Below are 17,578 nucleotides of genomic sequence, written 5' to 3'. Positions count from 1 at the left end.
TTGGTTCTTTCTCCCAGGCTGTTTCTCTCTAGGAGCCTGGGGGTCCTGTCTTAGCATATCCCAGGGCAAACTCTGAGCTTCATCTCTTAGCTAAACATCCTTCTGTCTGCATCTCCAAGCATGTCTAACCATCAGTGTCAGCAAGCATCTGGGCCTGTGTGGAGTACTGGAGTACTTTAAATCAAGACCCATGCTGAATGGGCGGGATCACACCTCCATGGAAATAATCTAATCAAAATGATCACCTACAGCTGGGTGAGTTACATCTCCATGGAAACAACCTAATCCAAATATCCCACAAGACTGCATTAAAACATGACTCTTGGAGGAACATAATATATCCAAACTGGCACAACCGCTGCTACCACCTTCTACTGTAATCCTTCTCAGAGAATGTTACCACCATCTACCCACTACTCAAGCCAGAAACCAGGAAGTCATCTTGATTTATCCTTCTCTTTCAATACACTAACAATCACTAATATATTTCTAATCATCCATCCATTTCTGTCAATCCCAATTCATTCATTCAACTAATGTTAACTAACTACCAAGTGCCAAATAGTGTACAAGATGTTGGGAATAAAATGGTGATCTAAAACTGACATGGTCCCTGACCTCATGGAGCTTACACTCTAGTAGAAGTGTAAACATTAATCAAATACATTAAAAATGGAAAATTATAACCGTAACAAGTTTTACAAATGAAAGCCTACACATGTAGGTCTGGATGGGAATTCTTAACCTGATCAGGGAAGTCAGATAAGGCTTAAGGAACTGATGCTTAATCTTACATCTGAAGGATGAATAAGATTCAGCTATGCGAAGGGGAGTTAAAAGCATTACAGGAGAAAGAACAGCATGAACAAAAGCTCTGTAGTAGAAGACAAATACCAGTTTATGAAACTAAAAGAAGGCTGGAGCCAGGGAACATAGAATGTGGAGGGAGATAAGACTAGAAAGACAGGAAGAGGCCAGACTTAATTCAGACCTTCATTATTTCTGAAATACTGCAATAGTTTCCAATCTGGTCGCCTATCTCCAGTCTCGATCATCACCTCCCATTCATTCTTTATTCAATTATCCCCAGAAAGAATTTTCTAAAACACAAATGTCACTTGCCCATTTAAAATCCTTCGATGGTTCCCAGTCACTCTAAGATAATATTCAAACTCTTATACCTGACATATTATGCCCTCCATGATCTGGACTATCATAACTTTATTTCACAACATGCCACTTCACTCATACCTGGGCTATGCTGTAAATAGCTATTTATTACTTCACCAAATAGCTTGCTCCCTCCTAATCCAGTCCCTTTATAAATATTGCTCTATTTCCTAAGCACCCTTTCCTGCCTTGTTTTTGTGGCAAAGTCTTACTTCTCTCTAAAGACTTGGTTCAAGATCTCTTCCAAAATATATGCAATGAAGTGAGATTTTTCATTTCAGACACCTAATAATGTCTACTAAAATTCAGACTGCTTTTGTTTATCATGAAATTATCTCCCAGTAAAGTGGTTAAAGCTTTGCATGAAAATGATCAAATACCATTTCAGTTCTTTAAAAAGCTGTTTCCAAGGCTCTTTTGAAATTTAAGTGACAAATGTTTTTAATATAAAAATAACATTTTAATGAAAAGTTCACCAGTAGTAAAATAAAATAAGAATGAAAAATAAGTCTTGCCTCTACTACATTCCAAGAATTGCAATACGCAACTCCAGTAAGAGAAATGTTCTCATTCGAAGTATCTTAACACTTAGCTCTTCATCCTTGTTTGTGTACCATTTAACTGATCACTGAATAAACTTGGAATTACAACAATCCTACTTTTCAAAGAAAATTACAAGATGATAAAAATTTTATTCTATGATGCAAACTACTGTTCTTTCCCACCTGTAACATCAAGATAGTAGAATAACTTTCTGAATTCAAAGCACTAATTACTAAAATTCTAACAAATATGATTGGCTTTCAAAATTTGCCATTTAAAATAGTTTTAATCAAATTATTTATAAAACAGAAGCATTCAAAAGAAATTTAAAGGATTCTTTTACCGGTGGGAGAAGCTGCTGGGTATTTTCTGTAGGACAATTTTTTGTTGTTGGGACCAGTACTCACTCTGCATTACAAGGGTGTCAGAATCCCAGCCTTCTGTTCCTTGCCTACACCCATTCCCCCAACTAAACCCCATTCCATCCTCTAGAATTGTGCTAACTAAATACACCCAAGCAAGAAGAGGCAAAAGTCTAACCTTTATATCAAAATCTCCTAAGAAATAACAGTGGAATGAGAGCAGCCTGCAAACTGATGGAAGCTTTAAGAAAAGTTTTTTTTTCTTCAATTTTCTTTCTAATGAAAGGATAAAACCTTCTCATATTTTGAGGCCAGCATAGTATATATTCTTTTGAAAATAAAAAACATCAACAAAAAATAAAAGGAAGATTTTGCTATCATAGAGAAGACTAAAACAGAAGAAAAAGGAAAATATACAAGGGAAGTGTCAGTGAAACAGGCTCTAAATTCTAAGCACTACCTAAGAGACCCTGGTAGAACTAACAGTGGTGGGGAGTATAGTTAAGATTTGAGAAAAGTTTTCTCAAGACTGTCAAAAATAATTTTAGAAGGAAACAGTGGGGATTTAGATAGTTTTCTGTTTTTACAGTAGTGAAAAAGAACACAAACATTGGGAGTACAAAAGGATAAAATGTTTAAAAGGAAAGCTCCACTATATTCCTTAGTACCAGCCTTTTATCTTTATTAGAGTTAAGACAAATTGCAGACTTTTGCTCAGGTACCAACAGGGAAAAATAATTACCAATTAAGTTACTTTCTTTCGCAACTTTTTTTTGGGGGGGTTCTTCTAGAGGGAATTGACTATATAAAGTCAAAAGTTATTTAGGGAGCACTTACCGACTGTTTGTTCCTCCTCCAGCCACAAACCGTTTCTGAGGATATTTGTCTTTAAGTTGTTTTAAAGTAATTTTTTTTTCAGCTACAACCCAGACGTCACCACCTTTTCCACCTTCTCCACCTAATCGAGGATAGCCCATTCCGCCACTTCCTCCCTTAGTGAAGAGTCTGAGGTTATCAATGAAGTTTCCATACTTAAAAAAAAAAAAAAGAAAATTTGTACACCATATGTCTTTAATAACTTAGAACTCCTTTCTAGTTGTTGCCACTAAATCGTCTAAAAATTTAAAAAATCAATGGCATCTATATGCCAATTATAGCCTTGTCTCAGGTCACCTCCTATCTGACCTCCTTTTCCCATTTGCTTACCTTTCTAAAGGGTCTTTGTTTTTTAAAAAACAATTATGAATAGTTGCCCCATCTATACTCAGGGCTTCTAACCTTGGCACTCTTCAACCTAGACTGTCTCCCCCGAGTAATCTCACTGTATACAGTTGTAGCAATTACTTATGTGAGATATTTTCTATGTCCAGTCTGTTGGATATCTCCACTAGGACATAAGATTCTTATTAGAAGCAACTAAGAACAGGATCTGTATCTAATTCATATTTGAAACCACCAAATTTGTAATTTGCTTATAAGTATTAGTTGAATGGATAATAGTCACCCCAAATATGACATATTTTCACGACAAAATCAAACTTTTCCCCAGGCAAAATCTGTTCCTCCAATGTTTTCTCAAATAATGGAACCATAGTTTATCTATTCATTGAAACTATACAAATGGGAATGTTTCAGACTACATTCCTTCTTTTCCAAATCCTGCTAATTTTTTTTCCTTTCTGGTACCACTGCTCTAGTGCCTTTACCATCACATCAGCTCCTAACTGGTCTTTCAGTCTCTAGTATTCCTTCCTCAATCCATTTTCCACCTTGCCTATTTTTCTGAATCATGTTTCCCCTCTACTTGAAACCATTCATGGGTTTTCATTTGTTTTTTTATTGTTTATGAACTGAAGTCTAATATTCTTAGTAACATATTCAAAGTCTTTAACCTATCCTCCCAGTTCTGTTTTCCTTCACTTCACTATTTCCTATCTCCTCTTCCCCTCTATCCCTTGTACCCCTATGGCTCCATGCCACTCTGCTCATGATTTTCCTTCTACCTAGCATGCCACTTGTGCTTTTCTGTCTATCATAAACTCACCTCAAATGTCATACTTTCTGTGATGTCTTCCTTAATTCCTCTGATCAACATTTACCACGACTTCACAGAACGGTCAGCAATTTGTCTATATTTCTTTTGGTACACCTTTCACAATATTGTACTGCATTTAGTTGATTACTTGTTTCCCTCACTAAATTGGGGACTTCTTGTAAGTAAAGACCTTGTATATTCATCTCCCAGGCTACCAAATTTCCTTAAGAGTAATTTCTTAAATTTATAATCTTCATGTCTTTAGTCATTTAGGATAGTTGTATCAAGAACACCTGGGAACTTTTTTCCAAAATACATATACCCAACTAACTGACAAGTCTAATATGATCTGGACAAAGACATGAAGATAAGCAAGCAAGTATATTCAGCAAAAACTCTCTCAGTGAGTCTGAAACACTCTAGATTTGAGATTGAGGTGGATAGGAGTGCAGCAAAAGTCATCTTTAATAATTTATCTACCAACAATATAGTTGTTTCTTTTATAGTTGGAAGATTAGTTACCTCATATGCCCAAGTTCTCCCTTCACAAGTCTCTCTTTTTACTACCTATTTTCTGGAGAATATAGGGTTTGCAATGAAGTATAATTTCACTCAGAAATATTACTAATCATGCCTTTTCCTCTGATAAAAAGAAAGCTCTTGTTTTAAAAGCTTAGTTCAATGTTTGACACATTCTGTACTGCTCCAGACTCTTCAGATTCAGAGGCTTCACCTTACTTAAAAGGAATATCATACACTTTTTATGCTAAGGCACTGGCCAAAATGATGCCAGCAGGTTTTAAAAAAAAAAGCATGGCTAGCCAAGCCCTTCTACAGAGTTGTTTTTGCTTTTTTTTAATTTGAAAGAGTTGTAACTTGTTACAGACGCGGTTCTAAAGTTGGCACTGCACAAAAAGTGACCTAAAGTTCCCACAAGAAGGAAAGCCAAATATACACTTTCTTGTACTGACGAAAAGTTTTCTTTAGAAAGATCTTTAAAACAATGCACTTGAGGAAAAAATACACAGTATGATAAGAACAAGCTATGGATAGTATTACTTAAAAGAAGGCAAAAACACACTATTTGGGCCAAAAGAAAAAGTCATCTCTTATACTCCATCTATACCAAATTGCGTGTCTAAACGGCTGCTCCCCACCTCACGTGCACACAAGTCCCCCCAACGAACCTCAAACCCTGTCCCCAAACACCCTTCTCACCCCTTACTGGCAAAGCCTGGACTCCGGGAGGGGAGGAGAGGAAACGGCTACAGCAGAACCAGGCAGCAAAGAGGCCGCCACAGAAGAAAAAGTGTTGGGGGCGGGAAGCGGGAAAGAACCAGTCCCGAAGTGGGAGTAGGGGTACCAGGCAAAAGAGCACCAGGCACGCACCTTTCTGAATAGCACGCAACTGCAGCGCACCATAGCTCGAGCTCTAGGCCACGATTCCCTCCTGAGCAAGCAGAGGGAACTGAAGGACGGCGCAGCCTTTTGCACGTCACTACCCTCCACCGGCGCGATGTTTCCCTGTACCGCGCGGTCCCGTAGGGACTGGCGCATGCGCTGTGCGGCGCGCCACCGGGAGAGACGGTGGCGGGGGTCCTCTTTTTACTACGGGAAAGCGGGAGAATGAGACTCTGAGAAAACGTTGGGTGCAGAGTGGATACCTCAAGAATTAACATTTTTAATTGCATGCCCCTGGAGACTAAGCTGCTTTGGAGGAATTTTTATGCTAATTATGGAAATCTTAAGAATCTTTACTCTTGGTGAAGCAGAGTGGAAAAAAACCTCAGATCGTAAGACCTACTGCATAATAAGACAGGGAAACAGCTTGGAAAGAGGAGTCCGGAAAGGTGTTAGCTTGTTGTTAGTTCATTGATTAGCTGAGTAGTCGCCAGCAAACGCTTCTAGGAAACAATAAATTTAAAATTTGTGGCACAAAAGTATTTTAGGATCTGAGAACCACAAGAAGAGTCTCATTGTGTGCAGTGGAGAAAGAAACTTGGAGTTGGATACACAAGGATCTTTATCCAAATCTCATTAGAATCGCGCCTTAAAGAGAATTAGAAATTACCTTTCCTCAGCCTGGGCAGGAAGAGCAGAGAGTGGCTGGATTTCAAGCACAATCACCTCTCCCCTCTCCGTGCCCTCGGTGCAGTGAAAAATGTACACATCCATGCTAGGCCACCCTGAACTACACGGCCAGTCTTACTCTTTCTTAACCACCCAAACCATTAATTTCTTGAATTCTTTTCACAGGTCAATAAGACATCTCTCACTTCTGATGGTGATTATTTGGAATTGCAGATGTGAAAACCATCCGTCTTTGTCTTGATTTCTTTGCTGCTATTGGGCCCCCTCCCTGGCAATCCATAAAACGGTAATTGTCATTTAACCTGTAATGGATAAATTTTCCCCCTCTATGGATTACTTGAATGTTGAATATTAACCTGACATTATAAATGTTTATTTCCATCAAATGTATCTATCTCATTAATCAGGATATTAGATTGTTACTGTGTAGATTATTTTTGTTGAATCTTGATTACATTTGTTGCCATTTCAATTACTGTCTTTACTAGGTGTTCTTAATCTGTTGTTGAGCACAGTCTATTTATTTAATATATTTTCTAATGTTTATGTCTCATTAGTGGACACATGCCCAAATTGTTTTCTTTCCTATAACATTTACCTGGGGAAATAACAGCAAATAAAAAATAAAGGAGCAATTGATATCAAAATATCTCAAAATGTTGAGGATCATTGTGTGCTATCAATAAAGAAGAAAGCATATTACATTCCTTGAACAAAACATGGGCAGAGCCTGAGGTATTTATTACAACTCTGTTACCAGCATAAAAGAAAAAATTGCAAAGGGCAATGTGAAACAAGCAAGGATTACTTTACTCAAAGTTACCATGTTGTAGAGAGAAAGTGGAAATCAAATCTTTTGAAACAAAGGAAGGCAAGCATTTTAAGGGCTGGGAGTAGGTTGGGGAAAAAGCCCTGGAAGATAGTAAGGTGTGTGTGTGTGGAGGCTGATCACTGGGATGGGTGAGTTATTTACTGAAGTTGCAATTAGGACCAGTTGGTTCTAATAATTAGACCACCTGGAGTCTGTAAGGGCAGGGAGAAAGGAACTACCTAGTTAGGAGGAGCTACCTGGTTAGGAGCCTCTCAGGCATCTGGATAATGTCAGGACCAGGGTGAGAGGGAGGACAGGGGCCAGGAGTCAGGGAAAAGACTGTCTTAAGTTTAGTCGAGCTAAAGGGAAGGTAAGGCCATCTTGGTCACCAGTTAGTTCTGAAATTAACAACAACATTATGAAGCTGGATGCTAGACACTGTCTCCTTTAACATGTGCACCTAAAATGAAGATGGAGTAAAATGACCCCAAGCGCTATACAGATCTGATACAGAACTCATTACTGGAAGAAAATATTAGTACTCTGCAACTGAGAAGAGAAGATACCTCCCCCACAGCAGCCCAGAACATTTAAATATGGGGAAATCATTAAAATGAATGACACTAGAGAATCTTGCATAGTTGTCATGAAATGAACCATTGGCATAACTCAATTTGATTTTTAAAATTTTGCAACATAAACTAGAGTTTTTCTAATCAACATTTTTCAAAATACTTTATATTTTGAAATAATTTTAGATTTACAGAAAAATTACAGAGATAGTACAAAGAGTTCCTATATACTCTTTGCCCAGTTTGCCCTAATGTTAAAATCTTATGTAACCATTGGTCATGAAGAAATTACCATTGATACAGTACTATTAACTATAAACTATAAACTTTATTTGGATCTCACTAGGTTTTCAACTAGTTCCAGAATCCGATCCTGGACACCATATTGCACCTAATCTAGTTAACATTTTAGTGCACTCTTCAGCATAAAATGGACAAATACATAATTAACAACTCTAATATCTTTATGGTATTGTATTGTTTGATTTTGTCAGATGACTGAAATGAAAATATCCTGACTTGATTTCGTCTTTGTAGATTATCTAAACTGATCTTGTGTCTTCTTACCTGTTCTTAGTTGGGTTTCTGCTTTGTGTTTACCATGCTTTTGGTTCTACCTGTCCAAGAAGGTCAACATAGCCAGGTTAGGGGGTCCCTATATGAACTGCAAAGGTCGAGTCTGCTGTCAGTTTCACACCACTCCCTCTGGTATTCACTGACTTCCAGGAAGTGCCAGCCTCCTGTCTTCCACAACTCAGTTCACAGGGCCTGCGAGGAAATCTTCAGTGTGGCCTGTTCTTGTTCAGCAGACATCTTTAGTTCTCTCCCTCTTTTCTCTCATATCAAACTTACCCAGACTTTATTTCCTGAGGACATCTTGTACCAAGATGTTTCAAGGTGGAATTGGATTGAAGTTAGCTCTAATGAACTAGTTACTTTGTTTTGGAGAAATAACTCTAATACTGAAATTTTCTGGTATCACAGTAGGTCAGTGGAAGAGATTTTTGGTGGACACACAAGACATTCATATCTGCCTATAGGAGATGTTTTCTGTGGTATTAACCATGGGCCTAAACCAGGATTGAGTTGGAATCAGATGGGAAAGTAGGAAGGTGAATGTGTAAATAAATAAGCCTATATAACTGTGCTGGTTTGAATCTATTATGTCCCCCACAAAAGCCATGCTCCTTGATGCAATCTTGTGGGGGCAGACTTATTAGTGTTTTTATTAGGTTGTTTCCATGGAGATGTGATCCACCCCCCCAACTGTAGGTGAGACCTTTTGATTAGATCATTTCCATGGAGGTGTGACCCTGCCCATTCCAGTGATCTTAATTAGATCACTGGAGTCCTTTAAGAGAGCTCAGAAAGAAAAGGAGCTCAGAGAAGCTGAGAGAGACATTTTGGAGAGAAGCTAAAATATGTAATACAGAGTTGGGCCCCAAGAGATGCTAAGAGCCAACATAGACCCAGATGTTTGGAGACATTGGGAGATACAGACAGGACATTTGGAGACTCTAAGCGAAGAGACAAAGCCCAGAATTTGCCCCAGAGAAGCTAAGAGAGGCCCCCCCAGACACTTAGAGAGAAATGCCCCAGGAAAATCAAGCAGAGAGCTGAGAGAAGGTAAGAGAGACAGAAGCCCAGAGACATTTTGGAGAAAGCCGTTTTGAAATGTAACCTGGGAGCAAAGGATCAGCAGATGTCAGCCACATGCCTTCCCAGCTGACAGAGGTTTTCCAGATGCCGTCGGCCTTTCTTCAGTGAAGGTATTCTCTTGCTGTAGTTTGGACACTTCTCTGGCCTTAGAACTGTAAATCTGTAACATAATAAATCTTCTTTATAAAAGCCAATCTATTTCTGGTATTTTGCATAATGGCAGCTCTAGCAAACCGGAACAATAGGTATGTCCAAGTCTGGTTTTATGAAATGATAAGTGTACTCAAATTCCCAGGAAAGATTATATATAGCACATTTTGAAAGTACAGCACTACATTTAGAACCATAAACATATTTTTGTTACTTTATATTATTCATTCCACTTCTCTCCATTAACATAAAGTCATAAATAGCTGCATTTGCTGTGAGATAATATTTATATCTCTGCATTTGCTGTGAGATTAACTTTCTGATACTCTTCAGAATCTACTATTTTTGTTATGAATGTTTTAAGTTGGCAAGAAGTAATAATTGAATTAGATTTACTAGTGTGTATTACCAAAATGTTTCCTCACTGCATTTTCTCTTCATAACAAGTTTTAATTTTCCTTAAATATACAAATCTAATCATATTACTATATTCAAGATCCCTTCATGGTATCTTCATAATTGCTGCAGTTCCAGCCATCACGTTCATGTTACAGGTGGGAACATTAATAAAGTTGCTTTCCTGAAAATTCCATCCTTATTTATCATTGTCACCTCTATCTACAACAAAGGCTGGAAAAAAAAACTTAAAAAAAAAAACAAAAAACTGGATATATTGCCACCCTCAATTATTTACGTTATCTGCCTATTTTCCATTTATATATTTCCTAACAGGGTCCATCTGGCTCAGACCTTGGATATAGCATATACTTCCTGAATATTTGTTAGTTAATTAATGTATTCATAAGAAATACAATAGCTATATCGCTAACTCCTATGACATATGAATTGCCTGAAGTGGGAAATAGAGTTATTCTCACTTATTAGACTTACAGTCCCCCAAAAGTAACATGTCAAATATTCTTTAGTTTCATACTATTCAAAATATTGATACTCTGAAAACTATTATAAATTGGGGTCTTACACTGTAAGACTCAATCATTTAAGTTCTTTTAGATGATAAAGGTAAATGGATGGTATAAATAAGGGCTATATACCAGCTAAGTCCTTCTTTCTCTAAATTAAAATGAAGCGTTGTTAAAGTGAGGGACTCACTTGTAATTATTATCCTGAAACAATATCTTTGTGAATAAAAATAAAGTGGATTTATCTTACTGCCTTACTTTCTAAGAATTTACACTTAGCTCATTCACTGATTCATGTAACAATTATTGAGATCCTAATTTGTTCCATGCACTCAGCTATGTGTTAGGACACTGGCATGGGTACTGAAAATCTAAGCATGAATAACTGAGTAGAGTGGTTGGGTTAATGGAAGAAAGAAGCAAATTTTAATTTTTCTGATGCCCGAATTCATAGTGAGTGGAGAAGACATCCCTATTAAGCATGATTTTGCTTTGCTCTTAAAGCACCTGCTTTTTTCTTTCCTTTTTTCTTTTCTTTCTTTCTTTCTTTTTTTTTGAAGCAAAAAGGGGAATTTATTAGAAGGATATCTGGTGGCATCTCACAGAATTCAATGCTCAATTCATGAATAGAGAAGAAATGAATCTGGACATCAAAACAAGAACCAGATACTGGAATACAATAAGGACTCTTTCTTAACTCTGCTTCCATGACAACTTCATTCTTCTGTCTCATTACAGAGCATGCTTCTCCATGTGGTAGGAAACACAGCCACTGAGAGCAATGAATTTTAAAACTTACAGCCTCAGCTGCTAAAACTATGTTCTTGTTTGCTAATGCTGCTGGAATCCAAAACACCAGAAATGGATTGGCTTTTATAAAAGAGGGTTTATTTGATTACACAATTACAGTCATAAGGCCATAAAGTGTCCAAGGTAATGCATCAACAATCAGGTACTGTGCCAGTTCGATGTATTATGTCCCCCAAGATGCCATTATCTTTGATGCAATCTTGTGTGGGCAGACATATTAGTGTTGATTAGATTTTGGAATCCTTTGGGTGTTTCCATGGAGATGTGATTCAATCAGCTGTGGACAAGACCTGTGGTTGGATAATTTCCATTGAGAGTGGGTCTGAATTAAATTACTGGAGTACTATATAAGCTCAGACAGAAGGAGCAAGCTTTCTACAGCCAAGAGAGACACTTTGAAGAATGCACAGAAGCTGAGAGAGGAACCGCAGTTTACAGAGACATTTTGAAGATGGCCATTGAAAGCAGACTCTTGCTCTAGAGAAGCTAAGAGAGGACAGACACCCCAAGAGCAACTAAGAGTGACATTTTTGAGGAACTACATCCTAGAGAGAAACGTCCTGGGAGAAAGCCAGAACTTTGGAGCAGACAGCAGCCAGGTGCCTTCCCAGCTAACAGAGATTTTCTAGACACCATTGGCCATCCTCCAGTGAGGGTACCCTTTGTTGATGGACACTTTATGGCCTTAAGACTGTAACTCTGTACCCAAATAAACCCCCTTTTATAAAAGCCAATCCATTTCTGGTGTTTTGCATTCTGGCAGCATTAGCAAACTAGAACAGGTACCTTCACTGGAGGATAGCCAATGGCACCCAGAAAACCTCTGTTAGCTGGGAAGGCATGTGACTGGCATCTGCTCTGGAGTTCTGGATTCAAAATGGCTTTCTCCCAGAATGTTCCTTTCTAGGCTGCAGCTTCTCAAAAATGTCACTCTTAGTTGCTCTTGGGGCATTTGAACTCTCTTAGCTTCTCAGGAGCAAAAGACTGCTTTCAAAGGCTGTTTCCAAAATGTTTCTGTAAGCTGTAGCTCCTCTCTCAGCTCCTGTGCATTCTTAAAAGTGTCCCTCTTGGCTGTAGCAAGCTCACTCCTTCTGTCTGAGCTTGTATAGTGCTCTGGTAAACTAATCAAGGCCCAAGCTGAATGGGAAGGGCCACACCTCCATGGAAATTATCTAATCAGAGATATCACCTACAGTTGGGTGGATCGAATCTCCATGGAAACACTCAAAGAATTACAATTGAATCAACATTAATACGTCTTCCCCCACAAGATTGCATCAAAGAACGTGGCATTTGGGGGGTCATAATACATCCAAAGCAGCACTAAGTATATTAGCAATGAGAGTCCCAGATTTCAAGATACTTTCTAGTAAGAAAGTTAAACATGCAGTGATTATATTACAGTGAGAAATATATGTACAGGTCTACATAGGTTGGATAGGCATTGTTGAGAAGGAACAGGGCCTTTGTCACCGTAGATTTGCAAAAGTGTAAGATGAGAGATTGTACAAATCTTGAGGTACTGCTGTAGTTCAATGAGGCCAGAAAATGCTGTGGAGGAAAGATAAAGCACTCAGAGATGGGGGTGAAGAGAGAAGCATAGGTTTGTATAAAAGTCCTTGCAGGAGAGCGGGACGTTTGGCTTCCGCACGGGGACCTTTGCGTTGTGTGCAATGAAAGAGCGAATTCAAAATGGGTGATATTGAGAAGAGCAAGATGATTTTTGTTGAGAAGTGTGCCCAGTACCACACCATGGAAAAGGGAGGCAAGCACAAGACTGGGCCAAATCTTCATGGTCTGTTTGGGCGGAAGACAGGTCAGGCCCCTGGATTTTCTTATACACATGCCAGCAAGAGGAAAGGTATCACTTGGGACAATGAGACACTGACGGAGTATTTGGAGTATCCCAAGAAGTACATCCCTGGAACAAAAATGATCTTTGCTGGCATTAAGAAGACAGAAAGGGAAAACTTGATAACTTATCTCAAAAAAGCTACTAATGAGTAATAGTTGGCCACTGTGTTTATTTATTACAAAACAAATGTCTTGTGACATTTTTACAAGTACCATATTTAAATTGATGTCATACACCAGAATTCAGATCATGAATGGCATCATTTTTGTTGGACAGTCCTGAGTTAAATAAGGTTAGCTATAGTTAAATGAATATGATCAAGCTTTTCGAATTTTGATAGTAATTCTGGTTTGGCAAATGCTATCACTATTTCCCCCTTCTAAAGGTTTAATTGGACTTGAGGCTAGGTTGAATTAGTAATGTTCAGCTTTCCACAAAGATGGTAAATGTCAACTCACAACCTATAAGAGATCGGTTTTATATTTAGATTTATATAACTGGTTTTATGAATATATTTAAATACTAAGGAAACCCCTTCACTGTTTCCTAGAACAGAACAAGACTCAGTTGGTTTCAGTTGGTATTTATCAGCCTGTTTAAAGGCAAGTGCTGAAAATAAGCTAGCTATGTCCACTTTATTTCTCTGGTCTTAACTGTGTAAATCTAATTAAAATTCCCTGTATCTAAAATCTTGCCTTTTAATTAACAAAAAGCATTTTGATATGGTTTATGTATAATACCAAATAAAGAATGCTGAACCCTTTTCATAAAAAAAGAAAAGTCCTTGCATACCATAATGAGTTTATTATGTTTTCATGAGCCTACATTGAATGAGCCTCACAGTAGTTCAACAGGAGAGCGTACAGAGTTGCATTTTAAAATCATATTATGTGCAAGTGTGAAAAATGGACTAAAGAGGAAGAGTGAAAGGTCATAGATAAGTATACCAGCATTTGGGCCAGGTCTACATGCTGGACATCAGAAGGCTCACTGGTACATTTATAGACTAACAGGCCTAATAAATTTTACAATCTAGACTCAATATTGCTGAAATAAATAATCAAATAATTGAGGACTCAAGTGTAGATTCCAAATGCCTACTGATCCTTTCTGCTATTTAATAAAGGTATGTTAGATAATTCTGGTTTTCTTTAGGTTCATTTCATCTTAGAATTCTGCAAGTGATGTTCTTGAAATCAAAATATCAGGAACGTATTTATCCATACAGAGAAAACCTTGTCAGGAGATATCAAGAGTCCACAAAGCAAGGATGAACAAAAGGTACCCTTGGGACTGGTCTTAAAATTCATACTGGGGCCTCCAGAAAATCCATTACTTGATAAAATAAATACATGTAAAATCATCCTCTCTAGAACTGTAACACACTCCAGGTTAGTGGAACAACCTGCTTGTGAAACAAAGTAAGAAAGGTGATAGTTCCTGTATTGGCCTCATTTAGTATTCTAACTCGTGTAATTCAAGTTCATGGAATCTAAATGAACTCAAGTCCTAATGTTAAAACTGGATTTCTTCTTGATGTGGGGTTTGTGGTAGGAATCAATAAGGGAATTATGGGTGAACATTTTTGCAGCTTACTAATGTAAATTTCAAAAACTGACATTAAGAATCTGTACTCTCAGAATCAGAGCCCTCTCTGATATGTCAGAACATTGCAGAGTTACCAGTGGATGCGACACACTGAGCCCAGCATCAGATATTCTGATAAATTAGAGTTCTGCGTTGTTAATAACAGCCCTCCTGTGCTGGTTTGTATATATTAGTCCCCCAGAAAAAGCCACGTTCATTAATGCATTCTTGTGAGGGCAGACGTATTAGTGTTGATTGGCTTGGAACCTATTGGTTCAGTGTCCGTGGAGATGTGACCTACCCAAAGGTAGTGATAACTCTGACTGGATAATTCCCATGGAGGCATGGCCCCACCCTTTCAGCGTGGGCCTTGTTTAGTTTACTGGAGCACTATATAAGCAAAGACAGAAGGAGCTCATAGCTAGCTAGAGCGAGCTGGAGCTGAGACAGACATTTTGAAGATGGCCGTTGGAAGCTGATGCAGACATTTTGGAGAACGCCATTTTGAAATACAACCTGGGAGCTAGCAGATGCCAGCCATGTGCATTCCCAGCTAACAGAGGTTTTCCAGATGCCAATGGCCTTTCTCCAGTGAAGGTACCCTTTGTTGATGGATACTCTATGGCCTTAAGACTGTAACTGTGTAACCAAATAAACCCCCTTTTATAAAAGCCAATCCGTTTCTGGTGTTTCGCATTCTGGCAGCTTAGCAAACTAGAACACCTCCCTTATGACTTTAGGGGCCCCATAAAAACAAAACAAACCAACAAAAACTTTGCTGTTGGGCATTAAATGTATACAGTAGTGCAAAACTTCAGTTACCCTGGTTGAAGGGAAGTATTAAGTTTAACTGCTTAGTAGTTAATGAAATAACCTAGAATTGGAGTTAAGGAAATAGGGAATTTTAGAGAACAAAGACCCCTGAGATCTGTCCAAGACTAATGAATCAATCTCTTGGGCTAGGAAGAGATTAACAATGGGTGAAAAAAAGTGAAAACAATGAGTAGAACAAAGATATCATCCTGTAACTACTTGGTCATTTATTGAGGTCCATTTCACCCATCAGGTAAAATTATTTTGGGTATTAAGAAGATAAAAAGGAAGTCTATAAATTTGATTATGAATAAAAACTAGATCCTTATAACATGTAGAAGGAACAGGGTTATTTGGTTGCTGAAAATTTTAATTTTATTTAAATTCCCCACTTTTCAAAAATGTTGCAAAACTGGCAATTAAAGGAAAAAATAGTTCTAGAATCAAAGGTGCAATATACCATGCTCATACAACAATTTGTGCATGAGAAAAGGAAGCCTTGATTTTTGTTTGAATTCAAGCTCATTGTTGGACTTTTCTGAATGTCATCACCATACAAATAGTTTTGTTGATTTTACCAAGCAACGTTATAGAAAGAACACAACCAAATTCTCACTAAGCTAAGGGATACATCATGGATTTTTAAAGGGAAGCACACTTGTATAATGGTAAGCTCCCAATGGGAAGTTCCCATATGGATGATGCAGTCAGTGAAGGAAAGTCAAAGGCAAATATTTCAAATGAAATAAGGAAAATCTTGTTTCCTGATGCTTGTCCATTAATCAAAGGAATTTGCAGGACAGCAAAATAGGCATCCTTGAATGTCAAAAATATATTTCTCACCACAAAATTCTCTATATTTTACATAGTACATCTGCTTTTAATCTGAAGAAGGATATCACTGAAAGGTTACTTTCTTAGATGTATTTATAGAAATCCTAAGAATTAGTTGAATCACATTTTTAAGATCCCCCATTGTCAACCACTTGTACTAGAGGAATAAAAGTATTTTAAGGGAATTCTACTATAGTATTAGTCATAGAATGCCTCCTTCTCTCTTTTTTTTTTAACTTTCTTTTAATCATCAACAGATGTGGCAACTGAATTATCAGAAGGGCCTTTTATAATGATGCTTCCTGCTTGTCTAAAACAAGAATACTCATACAGCAGAAAAGTCTGTAGTTTCTTCAGGAAGCTCATTTTCCAAACCCATTTTCTTTGATGCTTATTACTGAGATTTCATAAAGCAGTAAACAATGAGAGTAAAAGAGAATTCAGTACTCACACTTTTAGTGTTTAACTGTTTTCTGGAGCTTTGAGAAAGAAGTTTCTGCCAGTTCTTGCTGGGTGTTCAAACCTTCTGTGGGGGAACAAAGCCTCAAAGCTTTTCTCACTGCCGGGCTGGTTTTGAACATTTCCTTTGAAAATCTTAATCTGACTATAGCATCTTACTTTGATATGAAGCATCTATTTCATCTTGGTGTGTCAGTTGGAACTTGTAATTTAAAATCCTGAGATACTTCCTTTTTTGGGAAATATAAAATGGGGGGGTGCTGGAATTGAATTTAACTAGAACAGACACATTATTTTCTATTCTGTCTTGCTTATCTGCATGATCTTGTCATTTCTCTATGAGTAGTTAATTAATAATTTAGTTTTGAGAGGGTCTGAGAGGTGTTATGATTTTCTTCTTTACATCTTTTCTGTTATAATACCTGATATTTATTTTAGGAAATAGTCTCTCACCTCTTTTATCCTTCTTTGTCTTCTTCTGAAATATAAAGGAAATAATAATTCTTCAAGTAAATCTCTAAGGGCTGATCTTGGTCTTTGAAAACTGTTCTCTTGTGTGCCATTAATTCAAAGTTGGGCTTCTCTTTACCTACTGTGTAAATTGTATCTCCTACAGTTAGGAGTGATTACATCTCTTCATTAAGGAAAACATCTCTCACATGAAATGTCATCTTAGAAAAAATATTATCAATCTTGTCATGTAAAATTTCTGACAGATAATTCTCTCACAGATGAAAGGTAGTTTTTTCTCTATCAAAGAAAAATGGTGTCTTATTAGCTGACAAACATTCTTTGTATTAAAAGAAGATACCTATTATTATGGAAATTACTTATGCACAGTTCACAGAGGAGAAAAGCCAATAACTACATCAATTTTGTGTTACTTCCTTCTACAATACTGGAG

General features: G+C 37.6%; 2 protein-coding genes across 6 annotated transcripts in view; one reads left to right on the top strand and one right to left on the bottom strand.

The window, feature by feature from the left end:
- The window catches only part of GTPBP10 (GTP binding protein 10), a 48,804-nt gene extending 43,216 nt beyond the window's left edge, over positions 1-5,588 (bottom strand). For 2 of the 5 annotated variants that reach the window (XM_037836613.1, XM_037836616.1), the window contains exons 1-2: positions 5,500-5,588; positions 2,913-3,106 (exon numbers count right to left, since the gene is read on the bottom strand). In XM_037836613.1, the coding sequence (XP_037692541.1) occupies positions 2,913-3,106; positions 5,500-5,532 (227 nt within the window). In that variant the 5' untranslated portion in view covers positions 5,533-5,588. Of the gene's footprint in view, positions 1-2,912; positions 3,107-4,119; positions 4,430-5,328; positions 5,398-5,499 lie in introns of those variants that run through there. The other 3 variants (XM_037836614.1, XM_037836615.1, XM_037836612.1) reach the window with 3 other exon arrangements.
- Positions 5,589-12,818: 7,230 nt separating this feature from the next.
- LOC119534940 (cytochrome c-like) lies at positions 12,819-13,133 on the top strand. Its single transcript, XM_037837483.1, has one exon. The coding sequence runs from the start codon at positions 12,819-12,821 to the stop codon at positions 13,131-13,133; it is 315 nt and encodes a 104-aa protein (XP_037693411.1).
- The last annotated feature ends 4,445 nt before the right edge of the window (positions 13,134-17,578 follow it).

Source organism: Choloepus didactylus, chromosome 5 (assembly GCF_015220235.1).
Source record: "Choloepus didactylus isolate mChoDid1 chromosome 5, mChoDid1.pri, whole genome shotgun sequence".
Classification (NCBI taxonomy): Eukaryota; Metazoa; Chordata; class Mammalia; order Pilosa; family Megalonychidae; genus Choloepus; species Choloepus didactylus.
The sequence above is the reverse complement of the archived record's forward strand: the minus strand, read 5'-3'. Positions and strand labels throughout refer to the sequence as shown.

Coding starts and splice junctions, on each gene's coding strand:
- LOC119534940 (XM_037837483.1), top strand. CDS start 12,819: ATGGGTGATATTGAGAAGAGCAAGATGATTTTTGTTGAGAAGTGTGCC.